Source organism: Ovis canadensis, chromosome 22, assembly GCF_042477335.2.
Source record: "Ovis canadensis isolate MfBH-ARS-UI-01 breed Bighorn chromosome 22, ARS-UI_OviCan_v2, whole genome shotgun sequence".
Taxonomy (NCBI): Eukaryota; Metazoa; Chordata; class Mammalia; order Artiodactyla; family Bovidae; genus Ovis; species Ovis canadensis.
In genome coordinates, this window is record NC_091266.1 from 66,193,006 (window position 1) to 66,211,520 (window position 18,515).

The following is an 18,515-nucleotide window of genomic DNA, read 5'->3' on the forward strand; positions in this document are numbered from 1 at the left end:
AGTCAGCAAAAGGGCTGCAATTAAAAATGACAGGTTTGTGGGTTGAGCATCAATTAGAAGCAGATACTAGAAGGTCTAGATGGGGAAAATATCTTCATTTATCTGGACTTATGTGCAGTGTGAGGGCCTGGGGCACAGGAACCACCCCAGGCAACTCTACACAGGGAGCCCCCCAGCCCTCTCTGTGCAGGGAGAGGGCTCCAGGCAGTGTGTGTCTCGGGCGTGGAGGTGCAATCTACTAAAACGGCCTTTTGTTCGCTGTCCATTTCCCCAGTTAAAAAGATGACCGTAAGGGACCTGCCACAGCCCCTGTTGGACTTACCCGAAGAACACGTGCCTAACCAAGAAACCGTTCGTTCTCAGGCGCCAAAGGGAAGCGCGGTAACAGGAAAGGCAGGCTTTTCCCCACCTGTCGGAACACTAGAGCCACACGAGCCCGGGAGGCCCACCGAGCCCCTGGAGGACTGGCCGAGCGAGGACGAGATCCGGCGGTTCTGGAAGCTGCGGCAGGAGATCGTGGAGACTGAGCAGGCCGGGGCGCTGGGGAGCCAGCTCCTGCCGGCAGAGCTGCCCCCCGGCCTCAGGGCCGCGCTGAGCTCGGGCAGGAAGCCGCTCCCCCACCCGAGGCCCATCTGCAGGTGAAGGCAGGAGGCAAGGCTGGACGCGGTCCGCGCAGGTCGTCACGGTATTCTGCGAGGCCCTGTGACGATGTCAGGGGGACGTGTGTCCACACCACCCTCCCGAGACGTGGCGGGTGCCTGCCCCGGTTTAGGGTTCAAGTTACCAAGACGGGAGCGGCCAGGGAAACAGGCTCAGAGCAAGAGGTCACGGGAGAGAAAACTCATGCCGTGTGTGTGCGTGGTGTGCATGTGCACGTGGTGTGTGTGTGCGTGGTGTGCGTGTGTGTGGTGTGCGTGTGTGTGGTGTGTGTGTGCGTGGTGTGTGTGTGTGTGGTGTGCGTGTGCACGTGGTGTGCGTGTGTGTGGTGTGTGTGGTGTGTGTGTGGTGTGCGTGTGTGTGGTGTGTGTGCGTGGTGTGCGTGTGTGTGGTGTGTGTGTGCGTGGTGTGTGTGTGGTGTGTGTGTGTGCGTGGTGTGCATGTGTGTGTGGTGCGTGTGCACGTGGTGTGCGTGTGTGGTGTGTGTGTGTGCATGGTGTGTGTGCATGTGGTGCGTGTGCGTGTGGTGTGTGCATGTGGTGTGCATGTGCACGTGGTGTGTGTGTGCATGTGGTGTGCGTGTGTGTGGTGTGTGTGCATGTGGTGTGTGTGCACGTGGTGTGTGTGTGCATGGTGTGCACACGTGTGTGGATGTGTGTGTGTACAGAGAGAACATAACCCAGTAACAATGGCGAGCACAGCTCATACGTGGGCATGGGTGGTGACGTCACGTCCAGGGCACAGGACGGGGTCCGAGGTCAGTCGCCTGTGGCCACGTGGACTGTGTGGACACTTGCCCCACGAGTCTGTGGTGAAAGTCTGCGGCGAGGCTGTGAGCACGGGCCCGTCTGAGCTGACAAGGCTGGTCGCTGTTGGAACATAGAAGAGCTTAGATCTGCAAGAGAAGGGCGCACGTGTTCACTGCATCGTCACTTCGCCCGTTCTGTGGGTTTGAGACTTTCTCAAAGGAAAGCATCGTTGGAGGGTCATTGCCGTGGGGAGGGTCACTGCCTGGCCGTGGCTCTGGGCTCACAGCACAGGGCTCCCAGCAGAGGCCCCAATGACCTGGTTCATCTAGGTCCATGCCCACCTTTTCCCACAGCAGCACAGTCACGACCTGGCCTGGGGAGGGGGTGGAGGTCACCAACCGTGACCATCGGGGTTTCCGCAGGCAGCCACCCGCGGCCCCGCGCTCACCCCCAGGGGCTGTCTCGGGCTGCGTGACGCACTTGGCTGACGACCCCATGTCGTCATAGGATGAAGATGCCTTCTTTCCAGGGCGTGCTGCCCGAGTTGGACTCCACCCAGCAGGCCCTGGTCCGTGCCAGCCAGCTCGGGGAGAGCAGGAGCTTGGCCCTCCGGGAGCTGCGGGAGAGGCAGGCTCAGGAGCAGAGCAGGAGGTGAGGTTGTGGGGGGCGTGCTCAGGGTCAGAATGAAGTGGGGGCGCCATGGTCAGGGGGTGCCTGGGGTGAGGGGGGCCCCCGGGGTCAGGGGTGGGGGCACCCTCGGTCGGGGGAGTGCCAGGGGTCTGGGCTTCGCCGAAAGCCATCGTGCTGTCCCCCGTGGCTGGGCGCGGCCCCTCGTCTACTGCCAGCCCGTGTCCCCCTCTGCTTCCTTACTCTCCCCCAGTCTGTCTTCTCCTGTTCGTCACTGGCTTCAGGTCTTAGAGTAGCGCGCTGTCCGTGGGCTCATCCTGCCCCTACCCCGGGGTCTGGGCTGACTCGGTCGGCCTCATGGGGGGGTCACTTTGGTCCCATCCTCACTGTCTGCCCTCTGCCCCCCAGCCCCGCCAACTGCCTGTCTCCACTGCACTCTGGGCCCCCAGAGACCGCCTAGCACCACCGGACTGCCTCCAGCGTGCCGGGTGCCCCCACTCTGGTTGGGTTTGGCCGGTGAGGGGTCTGGCAGGAGGTCAGCAGGGAGAGAGGGAGGGCAGGGTCTCTCCGCTCCCCCTGCCCGGGGCTGCGGTGGGCACAGCCTCTCCTCCTAGCAGGGCCTGCTCTGGCCCCGCGGTCCTGCCCTGCCTTGTAAATTGTCAGCCCACCTGAGTGTCTTCTCTCAGGACCCTCGGGCAGAGAGGGTTCGCAGAGCAAACGTTCGGATGGGCCCGCGCGCTGGTCCTGGTCCAGATGTGCTTTTCTCATCGGGGTCTGTCACCTTCGGGGAAAGACGGGTGCTGCCAGGCACTCAGACCTGGGCAGGGAACACAGCAACCCTGCCCGGGGCCCTGCACCCCATGACTGACAGCGTGGCTGAGCGAGGCGGTGTGGCCTGGGCTCCCCCGGGCTGCCCTCCCGTCTCCTGGGTGTCCGTCCACCTGGGTGCCGCATGGAGCCTGCCGTGCCCGCACTGTGGCCCCCACGGTGCCCCCCGCCCCCTCCCCATCCAGGCAGGTCTGCAGGAGTGGCTGCCCACAGCCCCTCCTGAGCACCTCTGCCTCCGTCGCTCAAGGCCCCACCCTCTGGCTCAGCTGGGTGCCGGGCGGGGGGCCCAAGAGGCAGGGCAGACGAAGGTCGGGCTCCACGGGGCCCAGGGCGCCGCCCGCCCTCTCCGAGCAGCTCTGGAGTGGGAGGGTGGGTGGCATCTCCCTCCTGGTTCTCTGCGTGGGCCCGAGGCCAGTTGGTGCCCGCTGGCCCCGCGTGGGGCCTCTCCATCGGCCTGGCCTCAGCATGGCCGCCGGCTGTCTGTGCTCCTGCAGCTCCCCAGGACCTCGGTCTGTGCCTCTTAAGGAGTAGGTCCCTTGCAGCCCATTTCCTGAGAGGCGACAGGGACCCCCGAGAGGTGTCCCCGAGAGGTGACAGGCAGAGGCGCCTGCAGTCGCAGTCACAGCTTCCTGTGGGCAGCGGCTCGGGGCTGGGGGTGGGCAGCCCGCAGGTGAGGAGGCTCTGTGCAGGTGCAAAGGGGGCACCTGGTCCTCCCGGGAGGCATGGAGGTGGGCTGCGAGGACAGCCAGCCTCTCACTGGGCCTGGGAAGGAGCAGGCCGCTGAGGGATCCCAGGACGGCACAGCCCCCAGAGGAGGGTGCAGGGCAGTGACACCTGCTCTGCGGGGACCCAGGCCTGAGCTGCAGGAGTGAGGGGTGACCGAGCCACAGGGAAGGGGCCTGAGCGCCCACAGGGAGCTCCCGGGAGGCAGGGCGGTGGGGGAGCCGGGGCGGGGAGCTGCAGGGGACGAAGTGCTCTGCTTGGAGCACAAAGCCCATGCCTCCCTCAGGCTGGAGCCCAGGACAGAGGCCTTGAAGGGCAGAGGCCAGGAGCCCAGGAGGGCCCAGCGCCGTGACCCTGAGGACGGAGGGGGTCTGGCGCCTCTGGGCTGGGGCCCAGGCCACGGGAGGGCTCTGCCCGGAGAGGAAACGGAGAGCCAGGTCTGGGGGCCGGAAGGATTCACCGGAAGAGTCAGGACTTGGTTCAAACAGGCGAGTGGCTGCCTGGGCTGGAGAACTGGCATCCAGGGCCGGAGCCCAGCGTGTGAAGCCCCCGGCCCGGCCATCCCAGCGCCACAGCTGCAGCCTGGGAAGAGCTGGGCTCTGTTCAGCCGGGAACCTTCCGGGCGCAGTGCCCGGCACCACGGAGGCAACAAGCCCCAGGCATCGTCCGGGGTTTGTGGTGCATTGGGTTATACGCTGCCAACAGCCCAGCCGCGGGCGCTGGGTGGCAGAGACCGGGCTCAGGCTCCTGGCGAGGCTCAGGCGTCCCCCTCCGGCCGCATGCAGACCTGTGAATGCCTGAGGCCTTGGCTTTGGAGGTCACGGCCCCAGTTGAGCCCTCCTGGAAAGGGCCCTGATGCCTCAGCGGGCAGGGGCTGGCCAGGGCCAGACTGGTCCCTGCCAGGAGGTCCAGACAGACTCAGAGGCGCCAAGCGCTGCCCAGGAGGCCTGGGTGTCCAGCCGGTGTCTGCGCTCTGGGGGGGGGGCCCGGAGTGACGGGCTTTTGTGTGAAGCTCTAGAAATGACCGTAGAAACGCTGGTGAGCTGAAGGCCGCTTTACCCACAGCGATCACGTTCTTCTGCCCCCTTCCCCGGCCCCCCGCCTCAGAGACAAGCGAGCTTTGCAGGAGTGGAGGGAGCGCGCCCAGGTGATGAGGAGAAGGCCGGAGGAGCCCCCGAGGAGGAACCCGGTATGTGGAGGGCGGGGAGGGGGCGCCCACAGAGGAGCCCGGTAGGTGGGGGGTGGGGAGGGGGCGCGTGGGGAGGGGGTGCGTGTGGAGGGGAGGGGGCGCCCACAGAGGAGCCCAGTATGTCGTGGGGAGGGGAGGAGGGGAGGGGGCGCCCGCAGAGGAATCTGGTAGGTGAGGGTCACGCGCGGAGGGGAGGGGGGCGGTGGGGAGTGGGGCTGGCTGCGTCCAGGTGAAGGCGTGAAGGCGGCCTGCTTTGCAAAGCCCGTCAGCTTGCCGTCCTGTCCCTCTGCCACGGTGACCTCATGCAGAAAACAGAGACCACCAGCTCGTCCACCCTGTCCCCGCCTCCACCGGCCACCCCCCTGCAGCCCCGCTGCCCAGCCTCCCAGGAGCTCCCTGTGGGCACTCAGATCTCTTCCCCGAAGCTCAACCCTCACCTGCCTGTATTTCAGGCCTGGGTCCTCCGGGAGTGGGCGTCACTGCCCCGCAGCGTCCTCTGGGGGGCTCTGCCATCCTGGGAACCCCCCACCGGCCTCCTCATTCCCAGGCCCAGTGAGGGCTGTCCTCACCCCCTACCCCACCCCATCCCTCCCACGGGCCATCGCAAGGCCTGGCCAGTCCTCTCGCCCTCCCCAAGTGGCTCTGTCCTGGCGTCCAGGCCTTATCACTTGCTCTGCTTAGGGCAGCCTTGTGTCTACAGCCCCCTGCCTCTGTGCATGAGACCCCAGTAATGAAGTCACTCTGCCCCTTCCCAGGGCCCCAGGGCCCCCCTGCAGCCCATCGGCTCTGCCCAGGGCCCAGCCCCCCAGGTGTGTCTTCAGAGCGGGGGTGGGGCTGGTGACCATCCCCCTCGACCTGCACAGGCTCCCGGCTCCAGGCAGCTGCAGGCCGAACTGTGTGGGCGCCCTGCCCCAGGAGACCGCCTGGCTGGCCATGCGGGACGCGCTGGCCTGTTGTCCCCCTGGAGTCCCTTGGCCTCCCCTGCTCCCTTCTGCAGGCACTCAGCCCGCCTGGGTGCTGATCCGGCAGCGGAAGGGCTTGTGATCCTGGGCTCAGGGGCCCCAGGCTGAACTCCGGTCCACAGTCCAGGCCACGGGCCACGAGACGGGCGGCAGGCCTCCTCCCCTCCCCCGGGGCCCAGGAGGCCCATTTCCCCTCCCCCTGCACCCCCCGCCCCCCGAAGCCTCTTCCTGGTGATGAGGGCACCTCCTCCTAACCAGGGGCACAGAAGGGATCGTCAAGGTGACCCCCAGAGGCCACGGCCCCACCGCGGGGCTGGATTTAAGCATCGTTGTGGCCTTGGTGGTCATCGGATGGGGAGCCGCCACGAGTCACTTGTGCCTGAGTGCCCGTAACAGACCACGTGCCGTCTGGACCGCGGTTAAGCGCGTGGTTCAGGGGCGCTTAGTACAATCCCGGCGCTCTACAAGCACCACCTCGTCCATCTGCAGGGCCTTCCCGTCTTCCCAGACGGCAGCTCTGTCCCCACCCTCTGTCTGTGTCTGGCCCCTGGGGCCCCCGTGAGTGCGGGCTGCCTGCGTGTGCGCCATGGCGGTCGCTTCACTGAGCACCGTGTCCTCAGGGCTTGTGGGCATCGTGGCCTGTGTAGCACCCCTTCCTCTTCAGGGCCGAGTGACGCTCCGTGTGTGGACGGGCACTTTGCTTCTCTGTCCATCCAGCCGTGGCCACTGGGTCGCTGCCGCCACGGGGCAGTCATACCCAGGGTGCGGTATTTGCGCGCTCCGGGCGTGTGTTGCTGGCGCTCGCTGCCTTTTCGCATGCTTCCCCCAGCTGGAGATGACTTCCGTGGTGCTGTGCAAGGAGAAGCTCGGCCCATTCTGTATATTTTGTGTTTTATGGAGAAATACGGCATCTCGTCACTCCATTCCTAGGGTTCATAGCCTAGGGATTGAAGTGTCTGTAAACCTGGAGTAGCACTTTGCCTCCTAAGTTAAATGTAACAACGCTGACGCTAAAAATAAGAAGCTAAAAGCGGAAGCATTTTTCATGGCCTGAAATGCTATACAGTGAGGTCACTCAGTCGTGTCCAACTTTTTGCGACCCTGTGGACTGTAGCCCACCAGGCTCCTCTGTCCATGGGATTCTCCAGGCAAGAATACTGGAGTGGGCTGCCATTTCCTTCCACAGGGGATCTTCCCAACCGAAGGATCGAACCCAGGTCTCCTGCACTGCAGGCAGACGCTTCCACCTCTGAGCCAAGTCAAACGATGGGGAGATTACTCGTGACGTATATTTGTAACAAAAGGTTAATATCTATCATGTAAAGAAAAACCACAAATAGGTTTTTAAAGAGTGCAGCAGACAAACAGGCAAAGGGTAGGACAGGCAGGTCGCAGACGACACCCCGGAGGCAGAAAACCCACAGGAGCCGCTCGCGCCTCGGCGCTCCAGCTGGAGACAGTGGCCAGCACGCTCAGGGGCAGCCCAGAGAGAGGGGGCCGTGGCTGGCCGGCTGCAGGCCGTCCGCTTCCAGGAGCATGTCTGGGAGAGTTAAAGACACTAAATCTTGGGAGACTTCCGGGGGCCTGTCTCAGAGAAGTAAGAGCAATCGTGTGGTGGGCCTGAGGGTGGGAAGCGCGTTAGCGGCCTTCCGTGTCATCTGCAGGGGGGAACGTAGGCAGAGCTGGGAGCTCCGTCCACTGCATCCCCCGTCCCTGTGAGCTTGGCGGAGGGGCCAGGCCGGGCTGGCCCGCAGGGACACGGGAGCGCCCGGCCTCCCAGGGCTTGGCTGTGGGCTCTGCGGGGGTTGCCGACGTCCTGTCCACCCGCACACTGGTCAGGAAGCTTCCTCTGGCCCAGGCAGGGGCCCAAGCCTCGTGACTCACCACCCGCTTTTTTGAAAGCGTGGTGTCCTCGTTTTTCGTGATGCTCTGAACCCAGCGGCTTTGTCAGTGACCTTGGAGTCCACGCACTGTATGCGTAACAGCAACGCAGGGCTGGGGGTGCAGCCAGAATCACACCCTTCGCACCTTAAAGGTAAAAGCAGGTGTCTGCGTGTAAGGAATGCCCACTGGACCTGGCGCTTGCTCGGGGGCCGCGGCAGGAGGGCCTGACCCGTGGCCTCATGTGTACAGCACCCCACCCCCCAGGCAGGAGGTTCTGATTCCGCTGTGTCTGCGGCAGCTGTCCCAGCGAGGGTTGGGGGATGGGGGAATCGGGGGTGGGGGGAGAGGAGAAGCTGGCCGGCTCCTGCCCCCCCCACCCCCAGCCTCCCCCAGCCTTAGGCTCCTTCTGAGGTCAAGCAGGTGCTGCTGGGCTGGAGATGGTGACGCAGGTGGCTGGCCTGGTGACCCACTTAGAGGTGACCTGGCAGATTAGCCCTGCGTGACCCCCTCGCCGCCCCGGCACCCCCCCAGCCTTCTCCCATCAGACTCACCCAGTCCCTGCAGCAGCTGTGTGCCCCCACACACACACGGACACACTCGCACACTTCACAGACGCATTTGCACACTTCACACACACCCACACAGTCCCTGCACTAGCTGGGCACCCTGCCGCACAGACACACTTGTACACTTTACACACACAGATGCACTCGCACACTTCACACACACACAGACACACTTCACGCACACAGACACACCCACACAGTCTCTGCAGCAGCTGGGCACCCTGACTCACACACACGCACTCATACACTTCACACAGACACACTCGCACACTGCACACACACAGACACACACAATCTCTGCAGCAGCTCTGCCCCCTGACACACACACACTTGCACACTTCACACACACTTGCACACTTTACAGACACACACAGTCCCTGCATCAGCAGTGCGTCCTGATGCACACACACACACACTTCACACACACACACACACACACTTCACACACACACACTCACACTTCACACACACAGACGCACTCGCACACTTCAGATAATCAAGGCTAGACACCCTGTGCTGGGGGGTCAGTCTGGTTCTCAGGGGTCCAATGAGGGGGAGGGCAGCTGCAGGCAGCGCCGGGTGACGGCTCTGCCATGTTGCCACTCGCGTCCTGGTTACAGGGCTGCAGAGCCCCCAGCTTGTAGCCCTGACGGCAGAAATCTTTCAGGTCCCTGCCAGGAGGAAACTGCTGCAGGATGGCTGGGTTGGGAGGCGCGAGGTACAGTTCTATGGGAGCCCAGGGCACCCCAGCAGAGCAGCGAGAACGCACCCCAGCAGCAGCGGGCTGGGCACCTTCAGGAGCGCAGGGTCTGCACAGAGCCGAGAGCACTGGGCGTTCGTGTGGGAGCCCAGGAGCTCAGGGCACACACTGGAGAGTTCCACCCAGGCGTCCAGGTGTGGCCAGCGTGAGGAGAAGGGAAAGGAACGTTCTGGAATGGAAAACCCAGGAGACAGGAATCAGGCAGGACAGAGGACAGCCACTGTGGGCAGGCGGAGGAGCAGACTCAGACGAAACACCCCAGGCCCCGGCGGCCAGGGGTCCAGGGGAGGCGCCCCCAGGCCCCAGAGCTGATTCTCTAGCGTTCAGAGTGCTGTTCAAGCACACTTTGGGTAATGCCCTAACCCAGACGTTTGAAGGGATCTGTTGTTTTCGAGATGAATGCCAGTGGTCTGTGAAGTCTCTTCTTGTCTTATTTTGTTTTCGGCTGCACTGGGTCTCGGTTGCCGGGTGCAGGCTTCCTCTAGTTGCCATGAGCGGGGGCCGCTCTTCACTGGCGCACAAGCCTCTCACAGCGGCGGTTTCTCCTGTCACAGAGCCCGGGCTCTGGGCGTCAGGTTCAGGAGCGGTGGCCCTCCGGCCTTTCAGCATGCTGTGGCACACGGGCTCAGCTGCCCCGCGGCATGTGGACTCAAACCCGTGTCCCCACACTGGCCGGGGGATGCCTATCCACTGTCCCACCAGGGAAGGCCTAAGCCGTCCGCGAGTCCTTACGGAACCGCGTGGCCTTTATCCTGCTCTCGCTGGCCCCTGCACAGGGCCCCTCCGCCCAGAAGAACCTGTCGCGGCTGCTTCCGGGGAGGGCGGAGAAGATGTCCTGCTGGAGACACTGGATGGTCACTGTCCGGAGCTTGTGGGGTCCCTGAGAGCAGTCGGGGCTTGCCGGCCTTGGATCGGGCGGCAGGGGGCTAGGTGGGGGGCACCCCTAAGCCCCAGCTGTACCTGCACACGCGTGGGGGCCCGTGAGCTCGCGTGGAGCCAGAGGCCTGTCTTTTCCGACGGCAGGGCTGCTCCCACTTCCCCCGCGGAGTCGGGCATGAGCCGCTCGCCAGCTTGACTCAGAGATGGAGCACGGCCAGGAGTGTTGTGCCCACCTCCGGGCCGGGCCGTGCCCTGCGCTGTAGCCTCGCCCCCCACCCCGTGCCCGCCGCGGTTGGGGCCCCAGCGTGAGGGGCGCGAGCGTGCTGTGCCTGGGGCTGCCTTGGCATCAGTGGCTGTTTTCCTGAAAGGCTCTTGCTGCGTCTTCCAGGGGGCGGCAAAGATAGCCTTTGCCACGGACCCGAGAGGGAACGAGAAAATACCGAAGAATCCGCCTGGAAGAGTGAAACAGAGCAAAGAGAAGCCACTGTAAGCACGCCAGGAAACGAGGGTGGCAACCTCGTCGGTGGCCGGGCGTGAGTCCATCCTCCTGGACACGGCCCTCCGCCCACCCCGATCACCGACCCCTGACCTCTCCACGGGCACCAGCTCTGGGCCGAGGGCCCTGGAGAAGGTGGCTGTGCTGTGACCTGTGGGTGGCAGCGGGCTCTTTCCTCCGTCATCCTGGAAACTGGGAAAGTGTCCCGGGTCCGTCAGTGGGTTGAGGCAGCCATATGGGGGTCTGACCTGCAGCTGAGGAGTTGGTGGGGGGTGCTCGCACATCTGGGATCCCTCGTCGCCCCCGTGGCCCCTTAGCAAGCCCACAGCGGGCCACATCTGTGCTCAGACACCCCGCCCCGTAGGCAGGACTTCCCAGGGTCTGGGGTCTGAGATGAGGGCAGTCAGGCCCCTCGCCGTGGGGTCTGTCCTGAGGACTCAGGCGGCCACTGTACTTGGGGCGGGAGTCCCAGGGCCCTGGCACGGGTGTACCCCAGGCTCTAACACCCTCCCCACTGCGCTCCCGATGTCCTGTGGGGGACACGGCCCCGGGCCCCGCTGAGCAGACACGTCCAGCGTCACTCTGAGGCCGTGCTCTATTCCTCTCTGAGGAATTGTTAAAACCGCGCGTTCCCTCCAGAGACAGACACCTCCTGCTTCACAAGGCGCTGAGTGCAGTGTCCTCGGTGTGTAATGTCTCACGTGAACCTGAGGGTTTAAAGTACAGCAGGTCTGGCAGGAGGGGGCACGGGAGGCAGCCTGTCCCCTGTGGGTGGGCGCCCGAGGCGGGGGGAGCTGCCCCTCCCAGCCCGGGGACAGAAGGTGCTCCAGGGTGGGCGGGCGGACGAACAGCTCCGTCTCCCCACACCCTGTCCCTGCAGTGGCCTCCGAGGGCAGATTCTGGAGGAGACGCTGAAGCCCCAGGCCCAGCAGCTGCAGGCGCGGAGGAGCAGGTTCCGGGGGCTGGCCCCCCTCGAGGACGTCGGGAGGGCCGCCCGGGACGTGCAGATGGTGAGTGTCCATTGAAACCCGGAGAGGGCCACACGGGCTCTGACCTTGGGTTTCCCAGGGTCATGGGGTCGGAGGGCAGGAACGAAGCGGAAGCAGCAGGTCCTGAATGGACGAGCCCAGGGGTCTCCCTGAGCCTGAAGACACAGGCCCCGGGGGGGCAGATGTAACCCATGTCTCTGGTGGCGCTGTCCTGGGGGAGGGGTCTGGGAGGGTAAGGGAGTATGGGAGGTGGGACGGAAAGGAGACCCCTGCACGATGCGCGCCAGCCCTCTGACAGGAGGGGGCTGCTCTGACGCTGGCCCCCTGGCTCCCTCATTCTCCATCTCACCATTTCCTGGTCCAGCCTATGTGGGGCGGGGGACAGGGGGGAAAGGAGACCCCCATCAGAGGGGGCAGGTTTGCGGGGTGGGGGTGGGGGGGTGTGGAAGGGAGACCCCCAGCAGAGGGGGCAGGCTTGTGGGGTGGGGGCGAGGGGGAAGAGAGACCCCCAGCACAGGGGGCTGAAGCTTGCGAGGAGTGGGGCCCTCCCCTCGAGGGGCAGCTCCAGGCCCAGGGCACAGGCTCTGCCCCCACCGTGCCTCTGCGTCCGGGCTGACCTGAGTACCCATCTGTCCCGAGGCCCGGAGGCTGCATGATGAAGTTCTGAAGCTGAAACTGAGGTCGGCCTTGAACAGAAACCACCAGTGTGCTGCCCTGCCCGGGAGCCTGTCGCTCAGGCCGGCTGTGTCCCGGCCTCAGAATATATTTTTTAACCCAAAGTACTAAGAATCTGAACGTGTTTACAGACGCTACTGACAGCGCCTTCTCACCTGGAAGACGGCCCGTGGCTCGCGCCCTCCCAGGGCACCTCCTGGCGCAGAGCTTGAGGGTCTGTGTGTCTCCATCCCTCCATCCACACGTTCTGAGACCAAGGGGGTCTGAGCTGCATTAAAGGAGAAGGTGGTGACAGGCACGCGGCTCCGTGTCCATCGGTCGATGGCGGGCACCTTCCTCCCCTTGGGGTCCCCCACCCCTGCCTTTGGGATCCCCCACCCCTCCAGGGCCCCCCACTCCGCAGGCCCCCCCCGCTCACAGCAGGGAGAGCCCATGACTGACTGTGGGTGCCCTCCTCCTGCCTGGCTGTGTTGCTCCTCTCCCCAGGGGCTGCCCCTGCCCCCCCAGACCCGTCCCAGACCCCCGGGGGGCCATGTGATGACGTGAGGTGAGGGCTTGATCTGGAAAACACCTCTGATTCTAACTGACAGACACAGGGTGACTCAGAGTCTCGGCTTCTTGTGTCAGTGTTGGCAGATATGTTTCTCGGTGACTCTTTCCCTTGCGCCCAGGTTGTCTGGTTTATCAGCATAAAATTCTTGGTGATCTTCTCACTCGGCATTTTCTCAGTCGCTGAGGACCTGTAACGTGTCCCCTCTCACTGTTGATGAGATGCCGTCCTCCTTAATCTTGCCAGGGATCATCGCTCCTGTTAGTCCTTTGAACAGTCGCCGTCGGCTGTGCTGAGGAGCTATTGTGTTTTCTGTATCACTGGCTCCTGTTCTCCTTGCCTCTGCTTTTTGGGTTTGGTTGGTGCCTGGAGGGAACTTTCCCACCTTGACTGCGTCGGAAAGGAAGGAGCACGTGAAATCCGTCCCCGGGGCTCCCAGCTCAACAAGCCGGATGTGTCAGTGACTTGCTGCCGTGTAACAAGTCGCTGTGAAACAAAGCAGCTGGGAAAGTAGGTAAATAATAGTGAATAAGTGTAGTGCGCATCATTATATAGTGTGGAACATCTGAGAAGACTCTTGAGGTCCCTCGGCCTGCAAGGAGATCAAACCAATCAATCCTAAAGAAAATCAACCCTGAATGAAATTCACTGGAAGGGCTGATGCTGAAGCTCCAGTCCTGTGGTCACCTGATGTAAAGAGCCACCTCACTGGAAAAGACGCTGATGCTGGGGAAGATTGGAGGTGGGAGGAGAAGCGGGCGACAGAGGACGAGATGGTTGGATGGCATCACCGACTCAATGGACATGAGTTTCAGCAAATTCTGGGAGATGGTGAAGCACAGGGAGGCCTGGTGTGCTGCAGGGTCCCAAAGAGTCGAACGCAACTTAGCAACTGAAGAGCAACAAGTGGAACACATTGTTAGATCCAGTCCAGTTCAGCTCAGTCGTGTCCGACTCTTTGCCACCCCATGAGTCGCAGCACGCCAGGCCTCCCTGTCCATCACCAACTCAATGTCATGTAACAATGATCAATATCTATTCTCTCTCCGGGTTCTGAGGGTCAGGGTTGGAGCAGCTGGGCTGGTGTTCCTGGTACACTCGGGCCGTGGGAGGGCCCGTGGGGTCTGAAGGCTGGGCTGGAGGGTCTAGCTTGCTGTGAACCCCAGTCCTGTGACATGTATGGAGACGGGCTTTACAGTTGTGACACGACTTCTGTTGGGAAATGTTCCGTGTGACTCGACAGGCATCTGCTTGGCGGCGGTTGGATGTGGTGTGTACGTGTGACAAGCCATCCCCTGCATCTTCAGGGTCTGTTCATCTTGCCCTGTCTGCTGGGTGCCACTTAAGCCGCGGCGGTGGCCGTGTATCTCCCTTCAGCTGTGCCGGCTGCTGCTGTGTGGCGTCTGGAGCTGTGCTGTTCGATGCCCGCACATTTAGGATTGCTTTGTCTTCCTGTTGAATTAAGCTGTTCATCATATGAAACATGTCTTGACTTCTTGCTCCATACCTCCTGCCTTAAGGTCCCTTGTGCCTGTCACTCACCCAGGTGCCACCGCGGCGCCAGAGGCGTTTACACCCCTCATCCAGTCTTCCTGGGTCTTCTTATGGAGAGAACGTCTCAGGTGAACCTCTTATGTTGGGCCTTTCTTCCTTTCTCCAGCCTGACAGTCTCTGTCCTCTAATTACAGTGTTTGATCACTTACGGTCATAAGGGTGATTCTAAGTCTCCCATGTTGATATTCATTGGAAGAACTGATGCTGAAGCTGAAGCTCTAATATTTTGGCCACCTGATGTGAAGAACTGACTCATTGGAAAAGACCCTGATGCTGGGAAAGACTGAAGGCAGGAAGAGAAGGGGACGACAGGGGATGAGATGGTTGGACGGCATCACCAACTCAATGGACATGAGTCTGAGTGAACTCTGGGAGTTGGTGATGGACAGGGAGGCCTGGCCTGCTGCGGTCCATGGGGCCGACTGAACAGCAACATGTTACTATTTGTTTTAATGAGTCTCATGTTTTTGTTCCTATATTCTTCCCTTGCTGTTCTCTGGTGTAAAATTTTTTTAATATAGAATTATCTGAGGCTCCCCTGGTGGCTGGGGGCAGAGAATCTGCCTGCCAGGGCAGGAGGCACGGGTGCAGTCCCTGGCCTGGGAAGACTCTGCATCGGAGCCGCTGGGCCCACGTGCCGCACCTGTGGGGCCTGTGCTCTCGAGCCCAGGAGCCTAGACTGCTGAGCCCGTGTACCCCAGAGCTGAACTCCGTGACGTGAAGCCCCCGCTCACCACAGCCAAACATGCAGCAACGGAAACCCAGCACAGCCGAATAACTGAGTAAGTAAATAAAAATTATAAAACGTGCAGGTCATAAAAAAAAGAACACAAAACTTCGTGAACTAGAAAAAAGCATCAATAAAGCAAGTTTTGAAAACAATTTTTTAAAACACTATTTTTTGATGTGGACCATCTTTTTAGTCTTCATTGAATGTTTGTTACAATCTTGCTTCTGATTTATGTTTTGACTATTTTGGCCCCAGAAGCATGTGAGATCTTAGCTCCCTGACCAGGGATGGAACCCACAGCCCCTCCATTGCAAGGCGAATTCTCAGCCACTGGACTACCAGGCAGGTCCCTAAAACCATTTTTTTTTTTTGGAAAATTATTTTAAAATTTTTATCTGAGGAAGCAGAGAGGGAAGGGAAGGGAAGCTGTGGGGTCGGGGACACGGAAGAAAACACACATCTAATTTTCCAAAATGAAGAGAGAGGGTAAAGGGTCGTTAACTCTTAGCGGGTGCAGAGCGCAGGGAACTTCGGCTGAGCAGCAAGAAGAGCGGAGGGACTCGCCGGCCAGCAGGACAGACAGATGCAAGGACGGAAGCATATCAGCCATCACGCGGAGCTTTTCTGGGGGTGTCGGTATCGCAGTTTATCTTTTAAATTAATTTTATTGGAGTACAGTTGTTTTACAGAGCGTTAATCTCTGAGGTGTAGCAACCCGCTGTATGTGCGCGTGCGTCCACTCTGCTTTGGATTCCCTCCCTCGCGAGGCCCCGTCGCCACCAGACGCCGAGCAGAGCTGCCTGAGCTGCACTGCAGGTTCTCGTCGTTGTTCAGGTACTGAGTTGTGTCCAGCTCTTTGCAACCCCATGGACTGCCGCACGCCAGGCCTCCCTGTCCTTCACCATCTCCCGGAGCTTGCTCAAACTCGTGTCCGTTGAGTCCGTGATGCCATCCAGCCATCTCATCCTCTGTCGTCCCCTTCTCCTCCCACCTTCAATCTTTCCCACCATCAGGGTCTTTTCCAAGGACTCAGTTCTTCACATCAGGTGGCCAAAGTATTGGAGTTGCAGCTTCAGCATCAGTCCTTCCAATGAAGATTCAGGACTGATTTCCTTTAGGATGGACTGGTTGGATGTCCTTGCAGTCCAAGGGACTCTCAAGAGTCTTCTCCAACACCACAGTTCAAAAGCATCAATTCTTCGGTGCTCAGCTTTCTTTATAGTTCAACTCTCACATCCATACATGACTACTGGAAAAATCATAGCTTTGACTAGACGGACCTTTGTCAGCAAAGTAATGTCTCCTTTTTAATATGTTGTCTAGGTTGGTCATAGCTTTTCTTCTAAGGAGGAAGCGTCTTTTAATTTCATGGCTACAGTCACCATCTGCAGTGATTTTTGGAGCCCCCCAAAATAGTCTGTCACTGTTTCCATTGTTTTCCCATCTATTTGCCGTGAAGTTAAGTGAGCCTTAGGAAGCATCACTATGAACAAAGCTAGTGGAGGTGATGGAATTCCAGTTGAGCTATTTCAAATCCTGAAAGATGATGCTGTGAAAGTGCTGCACTCAATATGCCAGCAAATTTGGAAAATTCAGCAGTGGCCACAGGACTGGAAGAGGTCAGTTTTCATTCCAATCCCAAAGAAAGGCAATGTCAAAGAATGCTCAAACTACTGCACAATTGCACTCATCTCACACGCTAGTTAAGTAATGCTCAAAATTCTCCAAGCCAGGCTTCAGCAATACGTGAACCGTGAACTCCCTGATGTTCAAGCTGGTTTTAGAAAAGGCAGAGGAACCAGAGATCAAATTGCCAACATCCGCTGGATCATGGAAAAAGCAAGAGAGTTCCAGAAAAACATCTACTTCTGCTTTATTGACTATGCCAAAGCCTTTGACTGTGTGGATCACAATAAACTGTGGAAAATTCTGAAAGAGATGGGAGTACCAGACCACCTGACCTGCCTCTTGAGAAACCTATATGCAGGTCAGGAAGTAACAGTTAAAACTGGAAATGGAACAACAGACTGGTTCCAAATAAGGAAAAGAGTACGTCAAGGCTGTATATTGTCACCCTGCTTATTTAACTTATATGCAGGGTACATCATGAGAAACACTGGACTGGAAGAAGCACAAGCTGGAATCAAGATTGCCTGGAGAAATATCAATAACCTCAGATATGCAGATGACACCACCCTTATGGCAGAAAGTGAAAAGGAACTAAAAAGCCTCTTGAGGAAAGTGAAAAGAGGAGAGTGAAAAAGTTGGCTTAAAGCTCAACATTCAGAAAATGAAGATCATGGCATCTGGTCCCATCACTTCATGGGAAATAGATGGGGAAACAGTGGAAACAGTGTCAGACTTTATTTTTTGGGGCTCCAAAATCACTGCAGATGGTGATTGCAGCCATGAAATTTAAAGACGCTTACTCCTTGGAAGGAAAGTTATGACCAACCTAGATAGCATATTCAAAAGTAGAGACATTACTTTGCCAACTAAGATCCATCTAGTCAAGGCTATGGTTTTTGCAGTGGTCATGTATGGATGTGTGAGTTGGACTGTGAAGAAAGCTGAGCGCCGAAGAATTGATGCTTTTGAACTATGGTGTTGGAGAAGACTCTTGAGAGTCCCTTGGACTGCAGGCGATCCAACAAGTCCATTCTGAAGGAGATCAACCTTGGGATTTCTTTGGAAGGAATGATGCTAAAGCTGAAACTCCAGTACTTTGGCCACCTCATGTGAAGAGTCATTGGAAAAGACTGTGATGCTGGGAGGGATTGGGGGCAGGAGAAAAATGGGACGACAGAGGATGAGATGGCTGGATGGCATCACTGGCTCAATGGACTGAGTTTGAGTGAACTCCGGGAGTTGGTGATGGACAGGGAGGCCTGGCATGCTGTGATTCATGGGGTCGCAGAGTCGGACACGACTGAGCAACTGAACTGAACTGAACTTAATGGGATCAGATGCCATGAGGTTAGTTTTTTGAATGTTGAGTTTTAAGACAGCTTTTTCACTCTCCTTTTTCATTTTTATCAAGAGGCTCTTTAGTTCCTCTTCGCTTTCTGCCTTTAGGGTGGTGTTATCTGCATATCTGAGGTCATTGATATTTCTCCCAGCAGTCTTGTTGTCCTTCATCCAGCCCAGAATTTCACATGATGTACTCTGCATATAAGTCAAATATGCAGAGTGACAATATACAGCCTTGATGTACTCCTGTCCCGATTTGGAACCAGTCTGTTGATCCTTGTCCAGTTCTAACCAAAGTATTGGAGTTTCAGCATCAGATGTGTGTTAGACTGAGTAGTACATGTCTGTCAATCCCAATTTCCCAGTTCATCCTGCCACCCTCCTGCCTTGGTTCTCTATGTCTGTTTCTGCTTTGCAAAGAAGTTCATCTGTATCATTTTTCTAATTCCACAGTTAAACAATACTATATGATTATATTGAACTTGCTAATGCTGAGTTGTTCTATTATTTAAAAAAACAACCCACCGTCTGACAGTCTGACTTTTCTGCTGTTTCTAAGTCATTCTTACAACACAGTGATTTTTTCACAAAGGTTGAGCTGTGCGGAGTTTGGTTTCCAGATGGCACTAGACCCCATGCAGCCTACAGAGGCCACGGATGGTGGCGGGGGGGCGCGCAGCTCACTGTCTGTGGAACAACAAGTGTGTGTGGCTGCTCCTGGGTCACC

The 18,515-nt window shown here is 59.2% G+C and overlaps 1 protein-coding gene and 1 long non-coding RNA gene across 13 annotated transcripts in view; one reads left to right on the plus strand and one right to left on the minus strand.

Annotated features, from left to right (window-relative positions):
* LRRC27 (leucine rich repeat containing 27) overlaps nucleotides 1-14,985 on the plus strand; it is a 28,374-nt gene extending 13,389 nt beyond the window's left edge. For 3 of the 12 annotated variants that reach the window (XM_069567805.1, XM_069567795.1, XM_069567796.1), the window contains exons 6-11: nucleotides 275-638; nucleotides 1,914-2,057; nucleotides 4,650-4,773; nucleotides 10,213-10,310; nucleotides 11,201-11,330; nucleotides 11,949-12,282. In XM_069567805.1, the coding sequence (XP_069423906.1) occupies nucleotides 275-638; nucleotides 1,914-2,057; nucleotides 4,650-4,773; nucleotides 10,213-10,310; nucleotides 11,201-11,330; nucleotides 11,949-12,095 (1,007 nt within the window). In that variant the 3' untranslated portion in view covers nucleotides 12,096-12,282. Of the gene's footprint in view, nucleotides 1-274; nucleotides 639-1,913; nucleotides 2,058-4,649; nucleotides 4,774-6,921; nucleotides 9,363-10,212; nucleotides 10,311-11,200; nucleotides 11,331-11,948; nucleotides 12,283-14,222 lie in introns of those variants that run through there. The other 9 variants (XM_069567794.1, XM_069567798.1, XM_069567802.1 and 6 more) reach the window with 7 other exon arrangements.
* On the minus strand, nucleotides 7,005-10,075 carry LOC138427811 (uncharacterized). Its single transcript, XR_011252186.1, has 3 exons — nucleotides 8,955-10,075; nucleotides 7,620-7,763; nucleotides 7,005-7,275 (listed from the first exon to the last, which is right to left on the minus strand). It is a non-coding gene; the product is annotated as an uncharacterized lncRNA (long non-coding RNA).
* Nucleotides 14,986-18,515: the final 3,530 nt, after the last annotated feature.